The sequence below is a fragment of the Oncorhynchus gorbuscha genome, linkage group LG20 (genome assembly GCF_021184085.1).
Source record: "Oncorhynchus gorbuscha isolate QuinsamMale2020 ecotype Even-year linkage group LG20, OgorEven_v1.0, whole genome shotgun sequence".
NCBI lineage: Eukaryota > Metazoa > Chordata > Actinopteri > Salmoniformes > Salmonidae > Oncorhynchus > Oncorhynchus gorbuscha.
The window spans coordinates 30,367,349-30,389,303 of record NC_060192.1 but is presented as its reverse complement, the minus strand read 5'-3'; the positions used below and the strand labels follow the sequence as shown (position 1 = coordinate 30,389,303).

The window sequence follows — 21,955 nt, the reverse complement described above, 5'->3', positions numbered from 1 at the left end:
CAGTGAGGAGAGGAGAGAGGACAGTGAGGAGAGGAGAGACGACAGTGAGGAGATAAGAGAGGACAGTGAGGAGAGGAGAGAGGACAGTGAGGAGAGAGGACAGTGAGGAGTGGAGAGAGGACAGTGAGGAGTGGAGAGAGGACAGTGATGAGTGGAGAGAGGACAGTGAGGAGAGGAGAGAGGACAGTGAGGAGAGGAGAGAGGACAGTGAGGAGAGGAGAGAGGACAGTGAGGAGAGGAGAGAGGACAGTGATGAGAGGAGAGAGGACAGTGATGAGAGGACAGTGAGGAGTGGAGAGAGGACAGTGAGGAGTGGAGAGAGGACAGTGAGGAGTGGAGAGAGGACAGTGAGGAGTGGAGAGAGGACAGTGAGGAGTGGAGAGAGGACAGTGAGGAGTGGAGAGAGGACAGTGAGGAGTGGAGAGAGGACAGTGAGGAGTGGAGAGAGGACAGTGAGGAGTGGAGAGAGGACAGTGAGGAGTGGAGAGAGGACAGTGAGGAGTGGAGAGAGGACAGTGAGGAGTGGGAGAGGAGAGGACAGTGAGGAGTGGAGAGAGGAGAGGAGAGGAGTGAGGACAGTGAGAGGAGAGAGGACAGTGAGGAGTGGAGAGAGGACAGAGGACAGTGAGGAGTGGAGAGAGGACAGTGAGGAGTGGAGAGAGGACAGAGGACAGTGAGGAGTGGAGAGAGGACAGTGAGGAGAGGAGAGAGGACAGAGGACAGTGAGGAGTGGAGAGAGGACAGAGGAGTGAGGAGTGGAGAGAGGACAGAGGACAGTGAGGAGTGGAGAGAGGACAGTGAGGAGTGGAGAGAGGACAGAGGACAGTGAGGAGTGGAGAGAGGACAGTGAGGAGAGGAGAGAGGACAGGAGGGAGAGGAGAGAGGACAGTGAGAGGACAGTGAGGAGTGGAGAGAGGACAGTGAGGAGTGGAGAGAGGACAGTGAGGAGAGGAGAGAGGACAGTGAGGAGAGGAGGGGAGAGAGGACAGTGAGGAGAGGAGAGAGGACAGTGAGGAGAGGAGAGAGGACAGTGAGGAGAGTGGAGAGAGGACAGTGAGGAGAGGAGAGAGGACAGTGAGGAGAGGAGAGAGGACAGTGAGGAGAGGAGAGAGGACAGTGAGGAGAGGAGAGAGGACAGTGATGAGAGGAGTGAGGAGTGGAGAGAGGACAGTGAGGAGTGGAGAGAGGACAGTGAGGAGTGGGAGAGAGGACAGTGAGGAGTGGAGAGAGGACAGTGAGGAGTGGAGAGAGGACAGTGAGGAGTGGAGAGAGGACAGTGAGGAGTGGAGAGAGGACAGTGAGGAGTGGAGAGAGGACAGTGAGGAGTGGAGAGAGGACAGTGAGGGAGTGGAGAGAGGACAGTGAGGAGTGGAGAGAGGACAGTGAGGAGTGGAGAGAGGACAGTGAGGAGACAGGAGAGAGGACAGTGAGGAGTGGAGAGAGGACAGTGAGGAGTGGAGAGAGGACAGTGAGGAGTGGAGAGAGGACAGTGAGGAGTGGAGAGAGGACAGTGAGGAGTGGAGAGAGGACAGTGAGGAGTGGAGAGAGGACAGTGAGGAGTGGAGAGAGGACAGTGGGAGAGGACAGTGAGGAGAGAGGAGAGGACAGTGAGGAGTGGAGAGAGGACAGTGAGGAGTGGAGAGAGGACAGTGAGGAGTGGAGAGAGAGGACAGTGAGGAGTGGAGAGAGGACAGTGAGGAGTGGAGAGAGGACAGTGAGGAGTGGAGAGAGGACAGTGAGGAGTGGAGAGAGGACAGTGAGGAGAGGAGAGAGGACAGTGAGGAGATGAGAGAGGACAGTGAGGAGAGGAGAGAGGACAGTGAGGAGAGAGGACAGTGAGGAGATGAGAGAGGACAGTGAGGAGAGGAGAGAGGACAGTGAGGTGTGGAGAGAGGACAGTGAGGAGTGGAGAGAGGACAGTGAGGAGTGGAGAGAGGACAGTGAGGAGTGGAGAGAGGACAGTGAGGAGTGGAGAGAGGACAGTGAGGAGAGGAGAGAGGACAGTGAGGGAGAGAGGACAGAGAGGAGAGAGGACAGTGAGAGAGGACAGTGAGGAGTGGAGAGAGGACAGTGATGAGAGGACAGTGAGGAGAGAGGACAGTGAGGAGTGGAGAGAGGACAGTGAGGAGTGGAGAGAGGACAGTGAGGAGTGGAGAGAGGACAGTGAGGAGTGGAGAGAGGACAGTGAGAGAGGAGAGAGGACAGTGAGGAGATGGAGAGAGGACAGTGAGGAGAGGAGAGAGGACAGTGAGTGGAGAGAGGACAGTGAGGAGTGGAGAGAGGACAGTGAGGAGTGGAGAGAGGACAGTGAGGAGTGGAGAGAGGACAGTGAGGAGTGGAGAGAGGACAGTGAGGAGAGGAGAGAGGACAGTGTGGAGTGGAGAGAGGACAGTGAGGAGAGGAGAGAGGACAGTGAGGAGAGAGTGGAGAGAGGACAGTGAGGAGAGAGAGAGGACAGTGAGGAGACAGTGAGGGAGAGAGGACAGTGAGGAGAGGAGAGAGGACAGTGATGAGAGGACAGTGAGGAGTGGAGAGAGGACAGTGAGGAGTGGAGAGAGGACAGTGAGGAGTGGAGAGAGGACAGTGAGGAGAGAGGACAGTGATGAGGAGTGGAGAGAGGACAGTGAGGAGAGGAGAGAGGACAGTGAGGAGATGGAGAGAGGACAGTGAGGAGTGGAGAGAGGACAGTGAGGAGTGGAGAGAGGACAGTGAGGAGAGGAGTGGAGAGAGGACAGTGGGGAGATGAGAGAGGACAGTGAGGAGATAAGAGAGGACAGTGAGGAGATGAGGAGTGGAGAGAGGACAGTGAGGATTGGACAGAGAGGACAGAGGACAGTGAGGATGGAGAGAGGACAGTGAGGAGAGGAGAGAGGACAGTGAGGAGAGAGGGAGAGAGGACAGTGAGGAGTGAGGAGTGGAGAGAGGACAGTGAGGAGTGGAGAGAGGACAGTGAGGAGAGGAGAGGACAGGACAGTGAGAGAGACAGTGAGGATGGAGAGAGGACAGTGAGGAGTGGAGAGAGGACAGTGAGGAGTGGAGAGAGGACAGTGAGGAGTGGAGAGAGGACAGTGAGGAGTGGAGAGAGGACAGTGAGGACAGTGAGGAGTGGAGAGAGGACAGTGAGGACTGGAGAGAGGACAGTGAGGAGTGGAGAGAGGACAGTGAGGAGTGGAGAGAGGACAGTGAGGATTGGACAGAGAGGACAGTGAGGATTGGACAGAGAGGAGAGAGGACAGTGAGGAGAGGAGAGAGGACAGTGAGGAGATGAGAAAGGACAGTGAGGAGAGGAGAGAGGACAGTGAGGAGAGAGGACAGTGAGGAGTGGAGAGAGGACAGTGAGGAGTGGAGAGAGGACAGTGAGGAGTGGAGAGAGGACAGTGAGGAGTGGAGAGAGGACAGTGAGGAGTGGAGAGAGGACAGTGAGGAGTGGAGAGAGGACAGTGAGGAGTGGAGAGAGGACAGTGAGGACTGGAGAGAGGACAGTGAGGAGTGGAGAGAGAGGACAGTGAGGATTGGAGAGAGGACAGTGAGGATTGGACAGAGAGGAGAGAGAGGACAGTGAGGAGTTGGACAGTGAGAGAGGAGAGAGGACAGTGAGGAGAGGAGAGAGGACAGTGAGGAGGATGAGAGAGGACAGTGAGGAGAGGAGAGAGGACAGTGAGGAGAGAGGACAGTGAGGAGTGGAGAGAGGACAGTGTGAGTGGAGAGAGGACAGTGAGGAGTGGAGGAGAGGACAGTGAGAGGACAGTGAGGGGAGTGGAGAGAGGACAGTGAGGAGTGGAGAGAGGACAGTGAGGAGTGGAGAGAGGACAGTGAGGAGTGGAGAGAGGACAGTGAGGAGTGGAGAGAGGACAGTGAGGAGTGGAGAGAGGACAGTGAGGAGGACAGGAGAGAGGACAGTGAGGGAAGGAGAGAGAGAGAGGAGAGAGGACAGTGAGGAGTGGAGAGAGGAGAGAGGAGGGAGAGGACAGGAGAGGAGAGAGGACAGTGAGGAGAGGAGAGAGGACAGTGAGGAGTGGAGAGAGGACAGTGAGGAGAGGAGAGAGGACAGTGAGGAGAGAGGAGAGAGGACAGTGAGGAGAGAGGACAGTGAGGAGTGGAGAGAGGACAGTGAGGAGTGGAGAGAGGACAGTGAGTGGGAGAGAGGACAGTGAGGAGAGGACAGTGAGGAGGAGAGAGGACAGTGAGGAGTGGAGAGAGGACAGTGAGGAGTGGAGAGAGGACAGTGAGGAGTGGAGAGAGGACAGTGAGGAGTGGAGAGAGGACAGTGAGGAGGAGAGAGGACAGTGAGGGAGGAGAGGACAGTGGAGAGAGAGGACAGTGAGGACAGAGGAGAGAGGACAGTGAGGAGTGGAGAGAGGACAGTGAGGAGTGGAGAGAGGACAGTGAGGAGTGGAGAGAGGACAGTGAGGAGTGGAGAGAGGACAGTGAGGAGTGGAGAGAGGACAGTGAGGAGTGGAGAGAGGACAGTGAGGAGAGGAGAGAGGACAGTGAGGAGAGAGGACAGTGAGGAGATGAGAGAGGACAGTGAGGAGAGAGGACAGTGAGGAGAGAGGACAGTGAGGAGAGAGGACAGTGAGGAGTGGAGAGAGGACAGTGAGAGGAGGAGAGGACAGTGAGGAGTGGAGAGAGGACAGTGAGGAGTGGAGAGAGGACAGTGAGGAGTGGAGAGAGGACAGTGAGGAGTGGAGAGAGGACAGTGAGGGAGAGAGGACAGTGAGGAGAGTGAGAGAGGAGGACAGTGAGAGAGGAGAGGACAGTGAGGAGAGAGGACAGTGAGGAGGAGAGAGGACAGTGAGGAGTGGAGAGAGGACAGTGAGGAGTGGAGAGAGGACAGTGAGGAGTGGAGAGAGGACAGTGAGGAGTGGAGAGAGGACAGTGAGGAGTGGAGAGAGGACAGTGAGGACAGTGAGGAGTGGAGAGAGGACAGTGAGGAGAGGAGAGAGGACAGTGAGGAGAGGAGAGAGGACAGTGAGGAGAGGAGAGAGGACAGTGAGGAGAGTGAGGAGAGGAGAGAGGACAGTGAGGAGAGGAGAGAGGACAGTGAGGAGTGAGAGAGGACAGTGATGAGAGGACAGTGAGGAGTGGAGAGAGGACAGTGAGGAGAGAGAGGACAGTGAGGGAGGAGAGAGGACAGTGAGGAGGAGAGAGGACAGTGAGGAGAGGAGAGGAGGACAGTGAGGAGTGGAGAGAGGACAGTGAGAGAAGAGGACAGTGAGAGAGGAGAGAGGACAGTGAGGAGTGGAGAGAGGACAGTGAGGAGAGAGAGGACAGTGAGGACAGTGAGGAGTGGAGAGAGGACAGTGAGGAGTGGAGAGAGGACAGTGAGGAGAGGAGAGAGGACAGTGAGGAGAGGAGAGAGGACAGTGAGGAGAGGAGAGAGGACAGAGGGACAGTGAGTGAGGAGTGGAGAGAGGGAGAGAGGACAGTGAGGAGAGGAGAGAGGACAGTGAGGAGAGGAGAGAGGACAGTGAGAGGAGTGGAGAGAGGACAGTGAGGAGTGGAGAGAGGACAGTGAGGAGTGAGAGAGGACAGTGAGGAGAGGAGAGAGGACAGTGAGTGGAGAGAGGACAGTGAGGAGGAGGTGGAGAGAGGACAGTGGAGAGAGGACAGTGAGGAGGGAGAGGACAGTGAGAGAGGACAGTGAGGAGTGGAGAGAGGACAGTGAGGATTGAAGAGGGAGAGAGGACAGTGAGGAGTGGAGAGAGGACAGTGAGGAGAGGAGAGAGGACAGTGACAGTGAGAGGAGAGAGGGAGAGAGGACAGTGAGAGAGGACAGTGAGGAGTGGAGAGAGGACAGTGAGGAGAGAGAGGACAGTGAGGAGTGGAGAGAGGACAGTGAGGAGGAGTGGAGAGAGGACAGTGAGGAGAGGAGAGAGGACAGTGAGGAGTGGAGAGAGGACAGTGAGGAGTGGAGGAGGAGTGATGGAGAGAGGACAGTGAGGAGATGAGAGAGGACAGTGAGGAGAGGAGAGAGGACAGTGAGGAGAGGAGAGAGGACAGTGAGGAGTGGAGAGAGGACAGTGAGGGAGTGGAGAGAGGACAGTGAGGATTGGACAGAGAGGACAGTGGAGAGAGGACAGTGAGGACAGTGGAGAGAGAGGACAGTGAGAGAGGACAGGAGAGAGGACAGTGGAGAGAGGACAGTGAGAGTGGAGAGAGGACAGTGAGGAGTGGAGAGAGGACAGTGAGGAGTGAGAGAGAGAGGAGTGGAGAGAGGACAGTGAGGAGTGGAGAGAGGACAGTGAGTGGACAGAGAGGACAGTGAGAGGACAGTGGAGAGAGGACAGTGAGGAGTGGAGAGAGGACAGTGAGTGAGTGGAGAGAGGACAGTGAGTGAGAGAGTGGAGAGAGGACAGTGAGGACAGTGAGGAGAGTGGAGAGAGGACAGTGAGGAGTGGAGAGAGGACAGTGAGAGAGTGAGGAAAGGAGAGAGAGAGGACAGTGAGAGAGGACAGTGAGGAGTGGAGAGAGGACAGTGAGGAGATGAGAGAGGACAGTGATTGGACAGAGGAGGAGAGAGGACAGTGAGGAGTGGAGAGAGGACAGTGAGAGAGAGGACAGTGAGGAGAGAGGACAGTGAGGAGAGAGGAGAGGACAGTGAGGAGAGAGGACAGTGATGAGTGGAGAGAGGACAGTGAGGAGTGGAGAGAGGACAGTGAGGAGTGGAGAGAGGACAGTGAGGAGTGGAGAGAGGACAGTGAGGAGAGGAGAGAGGACAGTGAGGAGTGGAGAGAGGACAGTGAGGAGATGAGAGAGGACAGTGAGGAGAGGAGAGAGGACAGTGAGGAGTGGAGAGAGGACAGTGAGGAGTGGAGAGAGGACAGTGAGGATTGGACAGAGAGGAGAGAGGACAGTGAGGACTGGAGAGAGGACAGTGAGGAGAGGAGAGAGGACAGTGAGGAGAGGAGAGAGGACAGTGAGGAGAGAGGACAGTGAGGAAAGAGGACAGTGAGGAAAGGAGAGAGGACAGTGATGAGAGGACAGTGAGGAGTGGAGAGAGGACAGTGAGGAGTGGAGAGAGGACAGTGAGGAGAGGAGAGAGGACAGTGAGGAGAGGAGAGAGGACAGTGAGGAGAGGAGAGAGGACAGTGAGGAGAGGAGAGAGGACAGTGAGGAGTGGAGAGAGGACAGTGAGGAGAGGAGTGAGGAGAGGACTGGAGAGAGGACAGTGAGGAGAGGAGAGAGGACAGTGAGGAGAGGAGAGAGGACAGTGATGAGAGAGTGGAGAGAGGACAGTGAGGAGTGGAGAGAGGACAGTGAGGAGATGGAGAGAGGACAGTGAGGAGAGAGGAGAGGAGAGAGGACAGTGAGGAGAGGAGAGAGGACAGTGATGAGGAGTGGAGAGAGGACAGTGAGGAGAGGAGAGAGGACAGTGAGGAGATGAGAGAGGACAGTGAGGAGATGAGAGAGGACAGTGAGGAGTGGAGAGAGGACAGTGAGGAGTGGAGAGAGGACAGTGAGGAGTGGAGAGAGGACAGTGAGGAGTGGAGAAAGGACAGTGAGGAGTGGAGAAAGGACAGTGAGGAGTGGAGAAAGGACAGTGAGGAGTGGAGAGAGGACAGTGAGGAGAGAGGACAGTGAGGAGTGGAGGGAGAGAGGACAGTGAGGAGTGGAGAGAGGACAGTGAGGAGTGGAGAGAGGACAGTGAGGAGAGGAGAGAGGACAGTGACAGTGAGGAGTGGAGAGAGGACAGTGAGGAGTGGAGAGAGGACAGTGAGGAGTGGAGAGAGGACAGTGAGGAGTGGAGAGAGGACAGTGAGGAGTGGAGAGAGGACAGTGAGGAGTGGAGAAGGACAGTGAGGAGGAGAGAGGACAGTGAGGAGGAGAGAGAGGACAGTGAGGGAGGAGAGAGGACAGTGAGGAGTGGAGAGAGGACAGTGAGAGAGGAGAGAGGACAGTGAGGAGGAGAGAGGACAGTGAGGAGTGGAGAGAGGACAGTGAGGAGAGGAGAGAGGACAGTGAGGAGACAGGAGAGAGGACAGTGAGGAGAGAGGACAGTGAGGAGAGAGGACAGTGAGAGGATGAGGAGAGAGAGGACAGTGAGGAGTGGAGAGAGGACAGTGAGGAGATGAGAGAGGACAGTGAGGAGAGGAGAGAGGACAGTGAGGAGATGAGAGAGGACAGTGAGGAGAGAGGACAGTGAGGAGAGAGGACAGTGAGGAGAGAGGACAGTGAGGAGAGAGGACAGTGAGGAGAGAGGACAGTGAGGAGAGAGGACAGTGAGGAGAGAGGACAGTGAGGAGAGAGGACAGTGAGGAGAGGAGAGAGGACAGTGAGGAGTGGAGAGAGGACAGTGAGGAGTGGAGAGAGGACAGTGAGGAGAGGAGAGAGGACAGTGAGGAGAGGAGAGAGGACAGTGAGGAGTGGAGAGAGGACAGTGAGGAGAGGAGAGAGGACAGTGAGGAGAGGAGAGAGGACAGTGAGGAGAGAAGACAGCAAGAAGTAGACAGTAAAGAGAGGACAGTGTAGAGAGGACAGTAAAAAGAGGACAGTAAAGAGAGGACAGTGTAGAGAGACAGTAAAGAGAGGACAGTAAAGAGAGGACAGTGTGGATTACCTGGGCTCCTGGCATGGGGGCAAATGGATTGGTGTGTCGCAGGACAGGCTGGTTGTACATCATAGACTGTGGTGCCATCATAGGGACTCCACCCATCTGCCCCATCTGATGAGGAGGCATCTACAACGGGGGGAGGAGGACAAAATGTCACCTGAGGATCAGTGGTCTTTGTGTGCAGATCCCCCTTTATTGTTAGGCCTGGGTACTGTACCATGGTGCAGATCCCCCTTTATTGTTAGGCCTGGGTACTGTACCATGGTGCAGATCATTCCTTATTGTTAGGTCTGGGTACTGTACCATGATGCAGATCATTCCTCATTGTTAGGTCTGGGTACTGTACCATGGTGCAGATCATTCCTTATTGTTAGGTCTGGGTACTGTACTATGGTGCAGATCATTCCTTATTGTTAGGCCTGGGTACTGTATTATAGTGCAGATCATTCCTTATTGTTAGGCCTGGGTACTGTACCATGGTGCAGATCATCCTTACCATTCCATAAACAGGCAGTTGCTGTGTCGTCATGGGAAAAGCGACTGGTGCTGGAGCCTATGGAGAGAAAGGGTGAAATGGAACAATGCAAGACTAGAAGAACAGACTGAGGAATGCACTACAGGTACTCCCTCTACAGATATTCATGTACTTACATAGCCAGTATAGATCATTCCATTCTGCAGCATGAGGGTAAGAAGAGGAGGAGAAATAGCAGGACATGTAGATGGGAATGGATGGTGGTGGATAATTGAGTGGAAAATGTAAAGAGAAGATGGATGAAAAAATGAAATGAAAAGAGGAGAGAGATAATTAGAGTGCAAACTTATTCAAATATGCAGAGGGAAAATGAGAATTGCCAGCGCCCGAGTGGAGCTGCAATAACCACTTCCATTTTGAAAGATGAGATTTGCAGCAGAATCCCAGTGTGCAATGCGTGCTGTTAGATTTTATAAGGAAAGAGTACATCTAATATCAAAGCCACCTTTTGCATTGCTGGCTTGTCCTTAACATTATATTTGGTGAGAGTAAGCAGGATACTCTTGCAACGCCAGGAACCCGTGTTCGATTCCCGCTGGGGCCACCCATATGGAAATGTATGGACATACAGTATGATTAATGTTGCTTTGTATAAAAGCGTCTGATAAATGGCATATATTACATACTATCACTCACCAGCTGTGGTATGGGCATAGCTTGAGGAGCCATGAGTGTGTGGTGGCTCCAGTTGGGGGTGGTGCAGGTGGTTTTGGCCTGCCAGTGAGTCCCCCCTGTGGGCCTCTTCTCTACCAGGTGGGTCCACTGGAGCTCTGGCCTGAGGGGGTGGGGGTTATGTATCAGATCATACTGGACCAATACTGTAGTATACTGGATCCAATACTATACTGTATCCTATACTGTATCCTATACTGTATTATACTGGATCCTATACTATACTGTATCCTATACTGTATCCTATACTGTATTATACTGTATCTGTATCCTATACTGTATTATACTGTATCCTATACTGTATCCTATACTGTATTATACTGTATCCTATACTGTATCCTATACTGTATTATACTGTATCCTATACTGTATCCTATACTGTATTATACTGTATCCTATACTGTATTATACTGTATCCTATACTGTATCCTATACTGTATCCTATACTGTATTATACTGTATCCTATACTGTATTATACTGGATCCTATACTGTATTATACTGGATCCTATACTGTATTATACTGGATCCAATACTATACTGTATTATACTGGATCCAATACTATACTGTATTATACTGGATCCAATACTATACTGTATTATACTGGATCCAATACTATACTGTATTATACTGGATCCAATACTGTATTATACTGGATCCAATACTATACTGAAGTATACTGGACCCAATACTATACTGTATTATACTGGATCCTATACTGGATTATACTGGATCCAATACTGTAGTGTATTATACTGGATCCTATACTGTATTATACTGGATTATACTGGATCCAATACTATACTGGATCCAATACTATACTGGATTATACTGGATCCAATACTGTATTATACTGGATTCAATACTATACTGGATCCAATACTATACTGGATCCTATACTGTATTATACTGGATCCTATACTGGATCATACTGGATCCTATACTGGATCATACTGGATCCGATATTATAGTGTATTATACTGGATCCAATATTATACTGTGTTATACTGTATCCAATATTATACTGTGTTATACTGTATCCATATTATACTGGATCCAATATTATGTTGTATCCAATATTATACTGTATTATACTGAATACAATAATATACTGTATTATACTGGATCCAATAATATACTGTATTATACTGGATCCAATAATATACTGTATCCAATATTATACTGGATCCAATACTATACTGTATTATACTGTATCCAATATTATACTGTATCCAATATTATACTGGATCCAATACTATACTGTATTATACTGTATCCAATATTATAGTGTATTATACTGGATCCAATATTATACTGGATCCAATATTATACTGTATTATACTGAATACAATAATATACTGTATTATACTGGATCCAATAATATACTGTATTATACTGTATCCAATATTATACTGTATCCAATATTATACTGGATCCAATACTATACTGTATCCAATATTATACTGTATCCAATATTATACTGTATTATACTGTATCCAATATTATAGTGTATTATACTGGATCCAATATTATACTGGATCCAATATTATACTGTATTATACTGGATCCAATAATATACTGTATTATACTGTATCCAATATTATACTGTATCCAATATTATACTGTATCCAATACTATACTGTATCCAATATTATACTGGATCCAATACTATACTGGATCCAATACTACACTGTATTATACTGGATCCAATACTGTATTATACTGTATACTATACTGTATTACACTGGATCCAATACTATACTGGATCCAATATATACTATATTATACTGGATCCAATACTATAATGTATTATACTGGATCCAATATTATACTGGATCCAATATTATAGTGTATTATTCTGTATCCAATTTTATAGTGTATTATACTGTATCCAATACTATAATGTATCCAATATTATACTGGATCCAATACCAATATTATACTATACTGTATCCAATATTATACTGGATCCAATATTCTGTATTATACTGTATTTTATGTATTACACTGATACTGTATACTGTATCCAATATTATACTGTATTATACTGTATCCAATATTATACTGTATTATACTGGATCCAATATTATACTGTATCCAATATTATAGTGTATTATTCTGTATCCAATTTTATAGTGTATTATACTGTATCCAATATTATACTGTATTATACTGGATCCAATATTATACTGTAGATTGTTTGCACATCGGTCCTTTTCAAATAGTATTGACACTCACTTTTTGGCTGGTATTTCTCCGAACTGCAAGTCTGGAAAATGAGCGATTAAGATGTGTTACATGTTCAGATGTTATTACAGACCATATGACCATTTAATTACCACTGAAAAATAAAAGAATATGTGAAGCAACAAGTAAAAGCGAGAGAGACTCACTACCAACAAGGTTGGCTAAAGAGGAGTCCAGGTGGCTGGGTATCATCTTCCCCCCAGAGTGCAGCGGGATCCCAGGGCTGTGGGAGTGGACGTGTGTCGGCTGAGCTGGCTTCAGAAGATCCCCTGGGAGCCCCAAACCTGAGGACAGAGACATACAGGGGGATATAGTTTGTTCTCACTAGGAAAGAGTCCAAGAGTGAATGTTTACTGTTCATTTTTGATTGTTTATTTCCCTTTTGTTTATTATCTATTTAACTTGCTTTGGCAATGTAAACATGTTTCCAATGCCAATAAAGCCCTTTGAAACAATTTAAGTCAGGTCACACAGAGAGAGGGTCAGAGAGTCAGGTCACACAGAGAGAGGGTCAGGTCACACAGAGAGAGGGTCAAAGAGTCAGGTCACACAGAGAGAGGGTCAGAGGGTCAGGTAACACAGAGAGAGGGTCAGGTCACACAGAGAGAGGGTCAGAGAGTAATGGTCACACAGAGAGAGACAGAGTCAGGCTCCAGAGAAAGAGAGAGTCAGGCTACAGAGAAAGAGAGAGTCCAGCTACAGAGAGAGAGAGAGAAAGTCGGGTCCAGCTACAGGTTAATAGCACTAGCCTCAGGAGAGAGAGAGATTTCAGAGTCAGATTGAGAGAGATTTCAGTCCTGTCATATTGTAAGGCTAGAGAGAGTCCTGTCATATTGTAAGGAGAGAAAGAGTCCAGCTCAGAGAGAGAGGCTATTTCAGTCCAGCTCAGATTGAAGGAGATTTCAGTCCAGTCAGATTGTAAGGCTATTTCAGTCCTGTCATATTGTAAGGCTATTTCATCCTGTCATAGAGAGAGCTATTTCAATCCAGTCATATTGTAGGGCTATTTCAATCCTGTCATATTGTAAGGCTATTTCAGTCCTGTCATATTGAAAGGCTATTTCCATCCTGTCAGATTGTAAGGAGAATTTCAAGTCCAGTCATATTGAAGAGCTATTTCAAGTCCAGCTACAGAGTGTAAGGCTATTTCAGTCCAGCTCATATTGTAAGGCTATTTCAGTCCTGTCATATTGTAAGAGCTATTTCAGTCCTGTCATATTGAAAGGATTTCAGTCCAGTCATATTGTAAGAGCTATTTCAGTCCAGCTCATATTGTAAGGCTATTTCAGAGTCCTGTCATATTGTAAAGCTATTTCAATCCTGTCATATTGAGAGAGCTATTTCAGAGTCAGCTATTTCAGTCCTGTCATATTGTAAGGCTATTTCAGATCCTGTCATATTGTAGAGCTATTTTATTGTAAGCTATTTCAGTCCTGTCATATTGTAAGGCTAGAGTCAGGCTGTCATATTGTAGAGGCTATTTCGGGATGCCTGTCAGGTTAATAGCACTAGCCTCAGGCATATTGTAAGGCTATTTCAGTCCTGTCATATTGTAAGGCTATTTCAGTCCTGTCATATTGTAAGGCTATTTCAGTCCTGTCATATTGTAAGGCTAATTCAATCATGTCATATTGTAAGGCTATTTCAGTCCTGTCATATTGTAAGGCTATTTCAATCCTGTCATATTGTAAGGCTATTTCAATCCTGTCATATTGTAAGGCTATTTCAATCCTGTCATATTGTAAGGCTATTTCAGTCCTGTCATATTGTAAGGCTATTTCAATCCTGTCATATTGTAAGGCTATTTCAGTCCTGTCATATTGTAAGGCTATTTCAGTCCTGTCATATTGTAAGGCTATTTCAGTCCTGTCATATTGTAAGGCTAATTCAGTCCTGTCATATTGTAAGGCTATTTCAGTCCTGTCATATTGTAAGGCTATTTCAGTCCTGTCATATTGTAAGGCTATTTCAGTCCTGTCATATTGTAAGGCTATTTCAATCCTGTCATATTGTAAGGCTATTTCAGTCCTGTCATATTGTAAGGCTATTTCAGTCCTGTCAGCTGTCCAGTAGAAAGCTACAAGCCATGTTGACTCAGCGATCAGAGAGAGAGGGACCCAGCAGGAATTGTGTGTTTGTACTGTATGGATGTGTAGTCTGTGAGCCTTCACTCCCCAGGCGTTGCTGTTAGACGTTACAGTGTGTGTTTGTACTGTATGGATGTGTAGTCTGTGAGCCATGTTGACTCCCCAGGCGTTCTGTTAGACGGACCCACATTGTGTGTTTGTACTGTATGGATGTGTAGTCTGTGAGCCTCACCTCCCCAGGCGTTGCTGTTAGACGGTACAGTGTGTGTTTGTACTGTATGGATGTGTAGTCTGTGAGCCTCACCTCCCCAGGCGTTGCTGTTAGACGGTACAGTGTGTGTTTGTACTGTATGGATGTGTAGTCTGTGAGCCTCACCTCCCCAGGCGTTGCTGTTAGACGGTACAGTGTGTGTTTGTACTGTATGGATGTGTAGTCTGTGAGCCTCACCTCCCCAGGCGTTGCTGTTAGACGGTACAGTGTGTGTTGTCTGGATGGTTGGGTTGTAGGCGGGCTGGACGTTGAATAGGTCGCTGGTGAGGTTTGGCACGCTGGGGAGACAGAGGAGAGAGTCAGACAGCAGAGATAAAAAAAGATAGCAGAGCAGACCCCTTCAGGGGAGGGAGGGGGGGTTCCTATTCACTAATAACCCAACTAATATACTATAAAGTGATTTAGCTAGCTCCCATTTTTAATAAGATACATAGAGTAGTTATACAGAGCAAATCAACTGAATGAAACATAGCCATAGGTCTTAAACACGACAATTATCAGACAGCGGGTCTGCTTACGTATTTGTACCGGATAGAACAGATGAGTTGGAGAAGAGTTCTGTGGCCCCGCTGCTGGCACTGCCCACTGACTGGGCACTGGGAGAGATGGTGGGTGTCTGCATGTCAATCACCTTGGCTCCCTCATCCTGTGGGACAGACACACAGGAGTGAATCCACATGAGACAAAAGAACGTACAACAGGGCTGGGTTTTACACGCGTTTCCTAATTAGCCTATATAGGAGCACATTATCTGAAAGAACAATGTATAACAAGTGTTTATAATATGTCAATTATAAGCGTTATAATTTATCCCCATTTATATAAGTTGTTCATACAGTAATGCATTTACATTGTAATGGGCTATCCAAAAAAAGTTGTTCTACAGTGGTAGCAGTGATCCTGTCTGACCTGGAGGCTGTTTGGGTCCTCCTTCTGTTCCATGAGGCTGAGGGAGATTCCAGTACTGGACAGTGACGATACAGCACTGGTTAAGGTGCTGGCTCTAGAGAGACCACACAGCGCTTGTCAGGGACCACCACACACACTAACTGTCACACATAGCACTCTGGGACTAACCTCAGGGATCAGAAAAACACTAATAATGTGTCTGACTGTGTGCCTGTATTGTATTTGTATTGTCAAGACATGACAACTAATGGTGGAGCAGTGACTGATGAATATGTTGACGTGCCAGCTTCAGTGACTGATGAATATGTTGACGTGCCAGCTTCAGTGACTGATGAATATGTTGACGTGCCAGCTTCAGTGACTGATGAATATGTTGACGTGCCAGCTTCAGTGACTGATGAATATGTTGACGTGCCAGCTTCAGTGACTGATGAATATGTTGACGTGCCAGCTTCAGTGACTGATGAATATGTTGACGTGCCAGCTTCAGTGACTGATGAATATGTTGGCGTGCCAGCTTCAGTGACTGATGAATATGTTGGCGTGCCAGCTTCAGTGACTGATGAATATGTTGACGTGCCAGCTTCAGTGACTGATGAATATGTTGACGTGCCAGCTTCAGTGACTGATAAATATGTTGACGTGCCAGCTTCAGTGACTGATGAATATGTTGACGAACCAGCTTCAGTGACTGATGAATATGTTGACGTGCCAGCTTCAGTGACTGATGAATATGTTGACGTGCCAGCTTCAGTGACTGATAAATATGTTGACGTGCCAGCTTCAGTGACTGATGAATATGTTGACGTGCCAGCTTCAGTGACTGATGAATATGTTGACGTGCCAGCTTCAGTGACTGATAAATATGTTGACGTGGCAGCTTCAGTGACTGATGAATATGTTGACGAGCCAGCTTCAGTGACTGATAAATATGTTGACGTGCCAGCTTCAGTGACTGATAAATATGTTGAAGTGGCAGCTTCAGTGACTGATAAATATGTTGACGAGCCAGCTTCAGTGACTGATAAATATGTTGACGAGCCAGCTTCAGTGACTGATGAATATGTTGACGTGCCAGCTTCAGTGACTGATAAATATGTTGACGTGCCAGCTTCAGTGACTGATGAATATGTTGATGTGCCAGCTTCAGTGACTGATGAATATGTTGACGTGCCAGCTTCAGTGACTGATAAACATGTTGACGTGCCAGCTTCAGTGACTGATGAATATGTTGACGTGCCAGCTTCAGTGTAAATGCCTCCTTCAGACTCAAAGTGTTACCTGGTGTCTGTGGAGAGCTCCTTGGTTCTCCTCCCCTCCAGAGAGGCCAGATGCTGCTCCAGAGCTTCCAGGAGGCTGCTAGGGGCCTGATTGAGAAAGGGGGGGGGTGAAGTAACAATACTTTACCAAGGGAGAACAACATTGTGTAGAAAAATTGGGAAAACACACACACCCAAAAGCGTGCTGTCACACACACATACACACACACACACACATACACTCACAGGTGCGCACACATTTTTGCACGCACAAGCACACAGACACACACACACAGACACACACACACAGACACACGCGCGCACACAGAGCCAAATAACACATTGTTCAGCATAGTCTCCATATTTGCAGCTAGTTTTACATATCAATACATCTGGTATAATTAGGTTTGGCTTCACGCCAGACATGCACAGATCAGTCATCTCTCTCATGCAATCAAGTAGACAGGCCTGGGAGGTCATTACAGTGTATGGGCCTGAGGGGGTCAGAATACAGAAAAGAGCTTAGCCCATGCATCTATGCCCCCACACACACACATCACAGTCCATTAATGGCCAGTTAACCAATGGATTCTGTTTATATGCTAATTTGAGTATCACTATTCATTCATGAATATTAATTTAATAAATTGTATTCTACAGGTTAGAGGAGACATAATATTAGTGGATGCTACAATTTTGTCATTAGCTTAGTGTCCAATTCAAAAAGGGTTTGGGAGCCAAACGAGTTAACTGACAGAAAAGCCAAATATCTGATGAAAATGAGGTAAACACATTTGGCAAATGAATAGCATATTTTATGAAGATATAAAAGAAGATGGTTTAATAAACCAAGGATGAGCGAATTAATTTTGCGCATGTCTTACCCATGTTTCAACCAGAGGCTTGCTTTTCCTTACAGAACACAATCTTAACTCATGCAGCTACTTGTATAATTATTTGGGGGAAACGTGAATAATTAAAATTCTGGATATCCTTCTTCAGAGAATGATAGAATATTCTAAAAGTTTAAAGTAAAGAAAAAACCATCTACAGCTCAGTAAAGACATGGGTTACTATTTAGTTGAACAGGGACACATAAGGTCTTCATAAGCACTGCAAACATGACATCACAGTTGACAGAAACATTTGTTCATGATTATTTTTCTCAATGTGGAGGGAAAACATGAGTGTCATTGAAGAAAGCTTCAACAAGTGTTTGTAGCGTCACATCAGATGTTATGCACTGCTTAGGATGGCATTACGGACACTTTGGTAGAAACCATTCGCTGCTCTCCCCACAGCTATGTTGATGGGATATCTTTTCAGGACAAATATGTACAATAGTGTTCATTTTGAGGCAACACTGTAAACTGTATGAGAAATCATGAAGGGATGTCAAACCTTGATGTACAAAAGGATTATATGGGCAGACACCCTAGGCCCATATCTGCTAGGACAGAGGCTGAATTTGCCTGACTTTTCAGTGTCATTTCAAAATCAAACTAAATGTATTTTGTGATTCAACTAGAAAAAAAATACTCAAATCAAGGTAGAGAAACAACAACAAAAAAATCACCAGCACTTGACCCCCCCCTACTTCTAGCTCTGACTCTACTGATAGCTACGTTATTGAGGGAAATGTACTTTCCACGCCTGTGATATGTGTTTGTCCCAACTAGCTATCTTAAGATGAATGCACTAACTGTAAATCACTCTGGATAAGAGCATCTGCTAAATGACTCAAATGTATGTTTTGCACAATCTCCAAAATTAGAAAGGGTCACATATTTGGAACCCATTTTGAAAGTAGCCCCCTCTGTACCCCAGAGCTCAGAGAGAGGGGGGGTTCATCAGAATGAGAGGAAGGGCTTGTGGAAGTCTGTAGGGCGAGTAGGGAATGGGAGCGTTCAGAATGGAGCCACATGGGAGATATTGAGATGAAATGTACCACTGACCTGTGTGAGATCGGGGATGTCACCCTGATCAATTCCAACTTGCTGTGTCACAAAAAAGGAGGGAAGGGGGGGGGTGGAGGGCAAAAACCAAACATAATAAACAAACAAACAAATAAACAAACAAATAAACAACCACGGAATAAAGGGGGGGGGTAGGTGTTTGGAGGAGGGAAAAAGAAGAATCAAACCAAAGGATCCATTACTCCATGCACTGACTACAAACAAAACAATAAAAAGACAACAGGGGAATTGGCATGCCCACACGTACATACAGTACACACACACACAGGATCTGAAGACTGGTTTGAAATGAATGTTTACACATTGAAATGCCATTGACAGGTGTGCCGGGTACATTGGGCTGTAATACTCATGTGACTGCAAGGTGAGAAACATCCAAAACAAACACACAACTAATGTTGACTTTGAACGAAAAAAGGCAGGGACACAAATGACAAACACATTGTTAGACGACTAAATGAATGGGCCCTTAGAGTCAACGTTAGCCCGTATTTGGATAGAAGCCCACCCCCATCACCCCAAACCTTCCTCCAAATAGTAACCAAATCGGTAAAGACAGCAAGAACGCCTTTTAATAAAAGAATGCAGGAGAAACTATAAAACTACAGAGAGATACTAATTATCTTCGCAAATCGGCCTTCTGAATTGCAAGGAGTACTTTACTTGGATAACAGCAGACATTCATCATTGCAAAAGAGAGAAAGGGAAGGAAAGAGTAAGAAAAAACCTCTTCCTTAGACATGCAACGCAGGCATCAGAACAGGCAGCACATGGAGGGGCCTTCACTGTGAGATTTGTATGCCCACTAATAGGCTAACCTCTGCATTCATGACCTCAGCATGAGCCTCCACCACACAGCAACAGAGGGACAGAGAGACGGAGAGGAGAAGAGCCCTACCTTCCTGCTGGATCTATCTGAAACCTTCCTTTCCTCAACACAAGCCAAACAGGGAAACATTACCTCTGCAACTTTGAGAAACTCTGACAGCTTGGTCATTCTGTTCAGAAACGTCTTATAGATCTCCAGGGCGTCTTTGCATTGGTTCTTCTTCATGTCAAAATATTTCTCTTTAGGATACAAAAAGAGGATATGTTAACTAAGCAAAGAAGAAAACAAAAAGGGACAAAGGATTTTAGCTAGGTCTTTTCTAGATACATTTACAAACATCCTAGTGACACCATAGTGACATCCCAGTGACATCCCAGTAACATCCTAGTAACACCCCAGTGACATCCTAGTAACATCCCAGTGACATCCCAGTAACAACCCAGTGACATCCCAGTGACATCCCAGTAACAACCCAGTGACATCCCAGTGACATCCCAGTAACATCCTAGTAACAACCTAGTAACATCCCAGTAACATCCCAGTGACATCCCAGTAACACCATAGTGACATCCCAGTGACATCCCAGTGACACCCTAGTAACATCCTAGTGACATCCTAGTGACATCCCAGTAACATCCCAGTGACATCCCAGTAACACCATAGTGACATCCCAGTGACATCCTAGTAACATCCTAGTGAAATCCCAGTGACATCCCAGTGACATCCTAGTAACATCCTAGTGACACCATAGTGACACCAGTGACATCCATAGTGACACCATAGTAACATCCTAGTAACATCCTAGTAACATCCTAGTAACATAGTAACACCATAGTAACACCATAGTGACACCATAGTGACACCATAGTGACACCATAGTGACACCCTAGTGACACCCTAGTGACATCCTAGTGACATCCTAGTGACATCCCAGTAACATCCTAGTGACATCCCAGTGATATCCCAGTGACATCCCAGTGACATCCCAGTAACATAGTAACATCCTAGTAACATCCTAGTAACATCCTAGTAACATCCTAGTGACATCCTAGTGACACCATAGTAACACCATAGTAACACCATAGTGACATCCCAGTGACATCCCAGTAACACCCTAGTAACACCCTAGTAACACCCTAGTGACATCCCAGTGACATCCTAGTGACATCCTAGTGACATCCTAGTGACATCCTAGTAACACCCTAGTGACACCCTAGTGACACCATAGTGACACCATAGTGACACCATAGTAACACCATAGTAACACCATAGTAACACCATAGTGACACCATAGTGACATCCTAGTAACACCATATTAACACCATAGTAACATCCTAGTGACACCATAGTAACACTATAGTAACACCATAGTGACATCCTAGTAACATCCTAGTAACATTCTAGTGACACCATAATAACACTACAGTAACACTATAATAACACTATAGTAACACCATAGTAACATCCTAGTGACACCATAGTAACACCATAGTGACATCCTAGTGACATCCTAGTGACATCCTAGTGACACTCTAGTAACATTCTAGTAACATCCTAGTAACATCCTAGTGACACCATAGTGACACTATAGTAACACCATAGTGACATCCTAGTGACACCATAGTAACACCATAGTGACATCCTAGTAACACCATAGTGACATCCCAGTAACATCCTAGTGACACCATAGTAACACTATAGTAACATCCTAGTGACATCCTAGTGACATCCTAGTGACATCCTAGTGACATCCTAGTGACATCCTAGTAACATCCTAGTGACATCCTAGTAACATCCTAGTGACATCCTAGTGACATCCTAGTGACACCATAGTAACATCCTAGTGACACCATAGTAACACCTAGTAACATCCTAGTGACACCATAGTAACATCCTAGTGACACCATAGTAACACCATAGTGACATCCTAGTAACACCTAGTGACACCATAGTAACACCATAGTGACACCATAGTAACACCATAGTGACATCCTAGTAACACCCTAATGACACCATAGTAACACCATAGTAACATCCTAGTGAGTAACACCATAGTAACACCATAGTGACATCCTAGTGACATCCTAGTGACATTCTAGTTCTCCTCTAACTAACAGATAGTGTACTTACCCAGCATGTTGATAACTCCTTCATTGTAGGCAGCAAAGAGGCGGATGGAGTCTTTAAAGAGCAGCAAGAAGGCGCTGTTGATGACACCATTGGTCAATTCATTAGAGTTAGCCTGGGAAGAGAACAGATGAGACATTGAGAGTTCATACTGACAGCGAGCTCACTGTCATCATGCAGCCCATATTATGGACCGCCCAACACCCCAACCATGCAGCCTACCTGAAAGTCCAGCAGAGCATCCAGCTGATTCTGAATGATAGGTAGAGTCTTGATCAGCTTGTCAACGGTCATGGTGCGCATCATACCATCAACCCTGTCAGCAAGAGACACGCAGCGCCACTTTACCAGGACAAGTGATGACTAACATGATCATACAGCATGAATCAAACAACTCCCTGTCAATCATGTTGATACTTAATATAATCCACACATTATCCAAAGAGGCTGCTGAAATAAATGACTTGTTTAGCTGGATTACCTTGAATC

The 21,955-nt window shown here is 46.9% G+C and overlaps 1 protein-coding gene across 6 annotated transcripts in view; it reads right to left on the bottom strand.

The window, feature by feature from the left end:
- Positions 1 to 21,955, bottom strand: part of LOC124006844 (phosphatidylinositol-binding clathrin assembly protein-like) — a 29,806-nt gene that overhangs the window by 3,711 nt on the left and 4,140 nt on the right. For 3 of the 6 annotated variants that reach the window (XM_046317036.1, XM_046317041.1, XM_046317038.1), the window contains 14 exons: positions 21,689 to 21,782; positions 21,470 to 21,581; positions 19,472 to 19,578; positions 18,490 to 18,531; positions 16,557 to 16,642; positions 15,276 to 15,369; positions 14,885 to 15,012; positions 14,544 to 14,644; positions 12,155 to 12,292; positions 12,000 to 12,030; positions 9,726 to 9,864; positions 9,206 to 9,229; positions 9,051 to 9,107; positions 8,561 to 8,680 (listed from right to left, as the gene is read on the bottom strand). In XM_046317036.1, coding sequence (XP_046172992.1) covers positions 8,561 to 8,680; positions 9,051 to 9,107; positions 9,206 to 9,229; positions 9,726 to 9,864; positions 12,000 to 12,030; positions 12,155 to 12,292; positions 14,544 to 14,644; positions 14,885 to 15,012; positions 15,276 to 15,369; positions 16,557 to 16,642; positions 18,490 to 18,531; positions 19,472 to 19,578; positions 21,470 to 21,581; positions 21,689 to 21,782 — 1,273 coding nt within the window. The remainder of the gene's footprint in view (positions 1 to 8,560; positions 8,681 to 9,050; positions 9,108 to 9,205; positions 9,230 to 9,725; positions 9,865 to 11,999; positions 12,031 to 12,154; positions 12,293 to 14,543; positions 14,645 to 14,884; positions 15,013 to 15,275; positions 15,370 to 16,556; positions 16,643 to 18,489; positions 18,532 to 19,471; positions 19,579 to 21,469; positions 21,582 to 21,688; positions 21,783 to 21,955) is intronic. The other 3 variants (XM_046317037.1, XM_046317040.1, XM_046317039.1) reach the window with 3 other exon arrangements.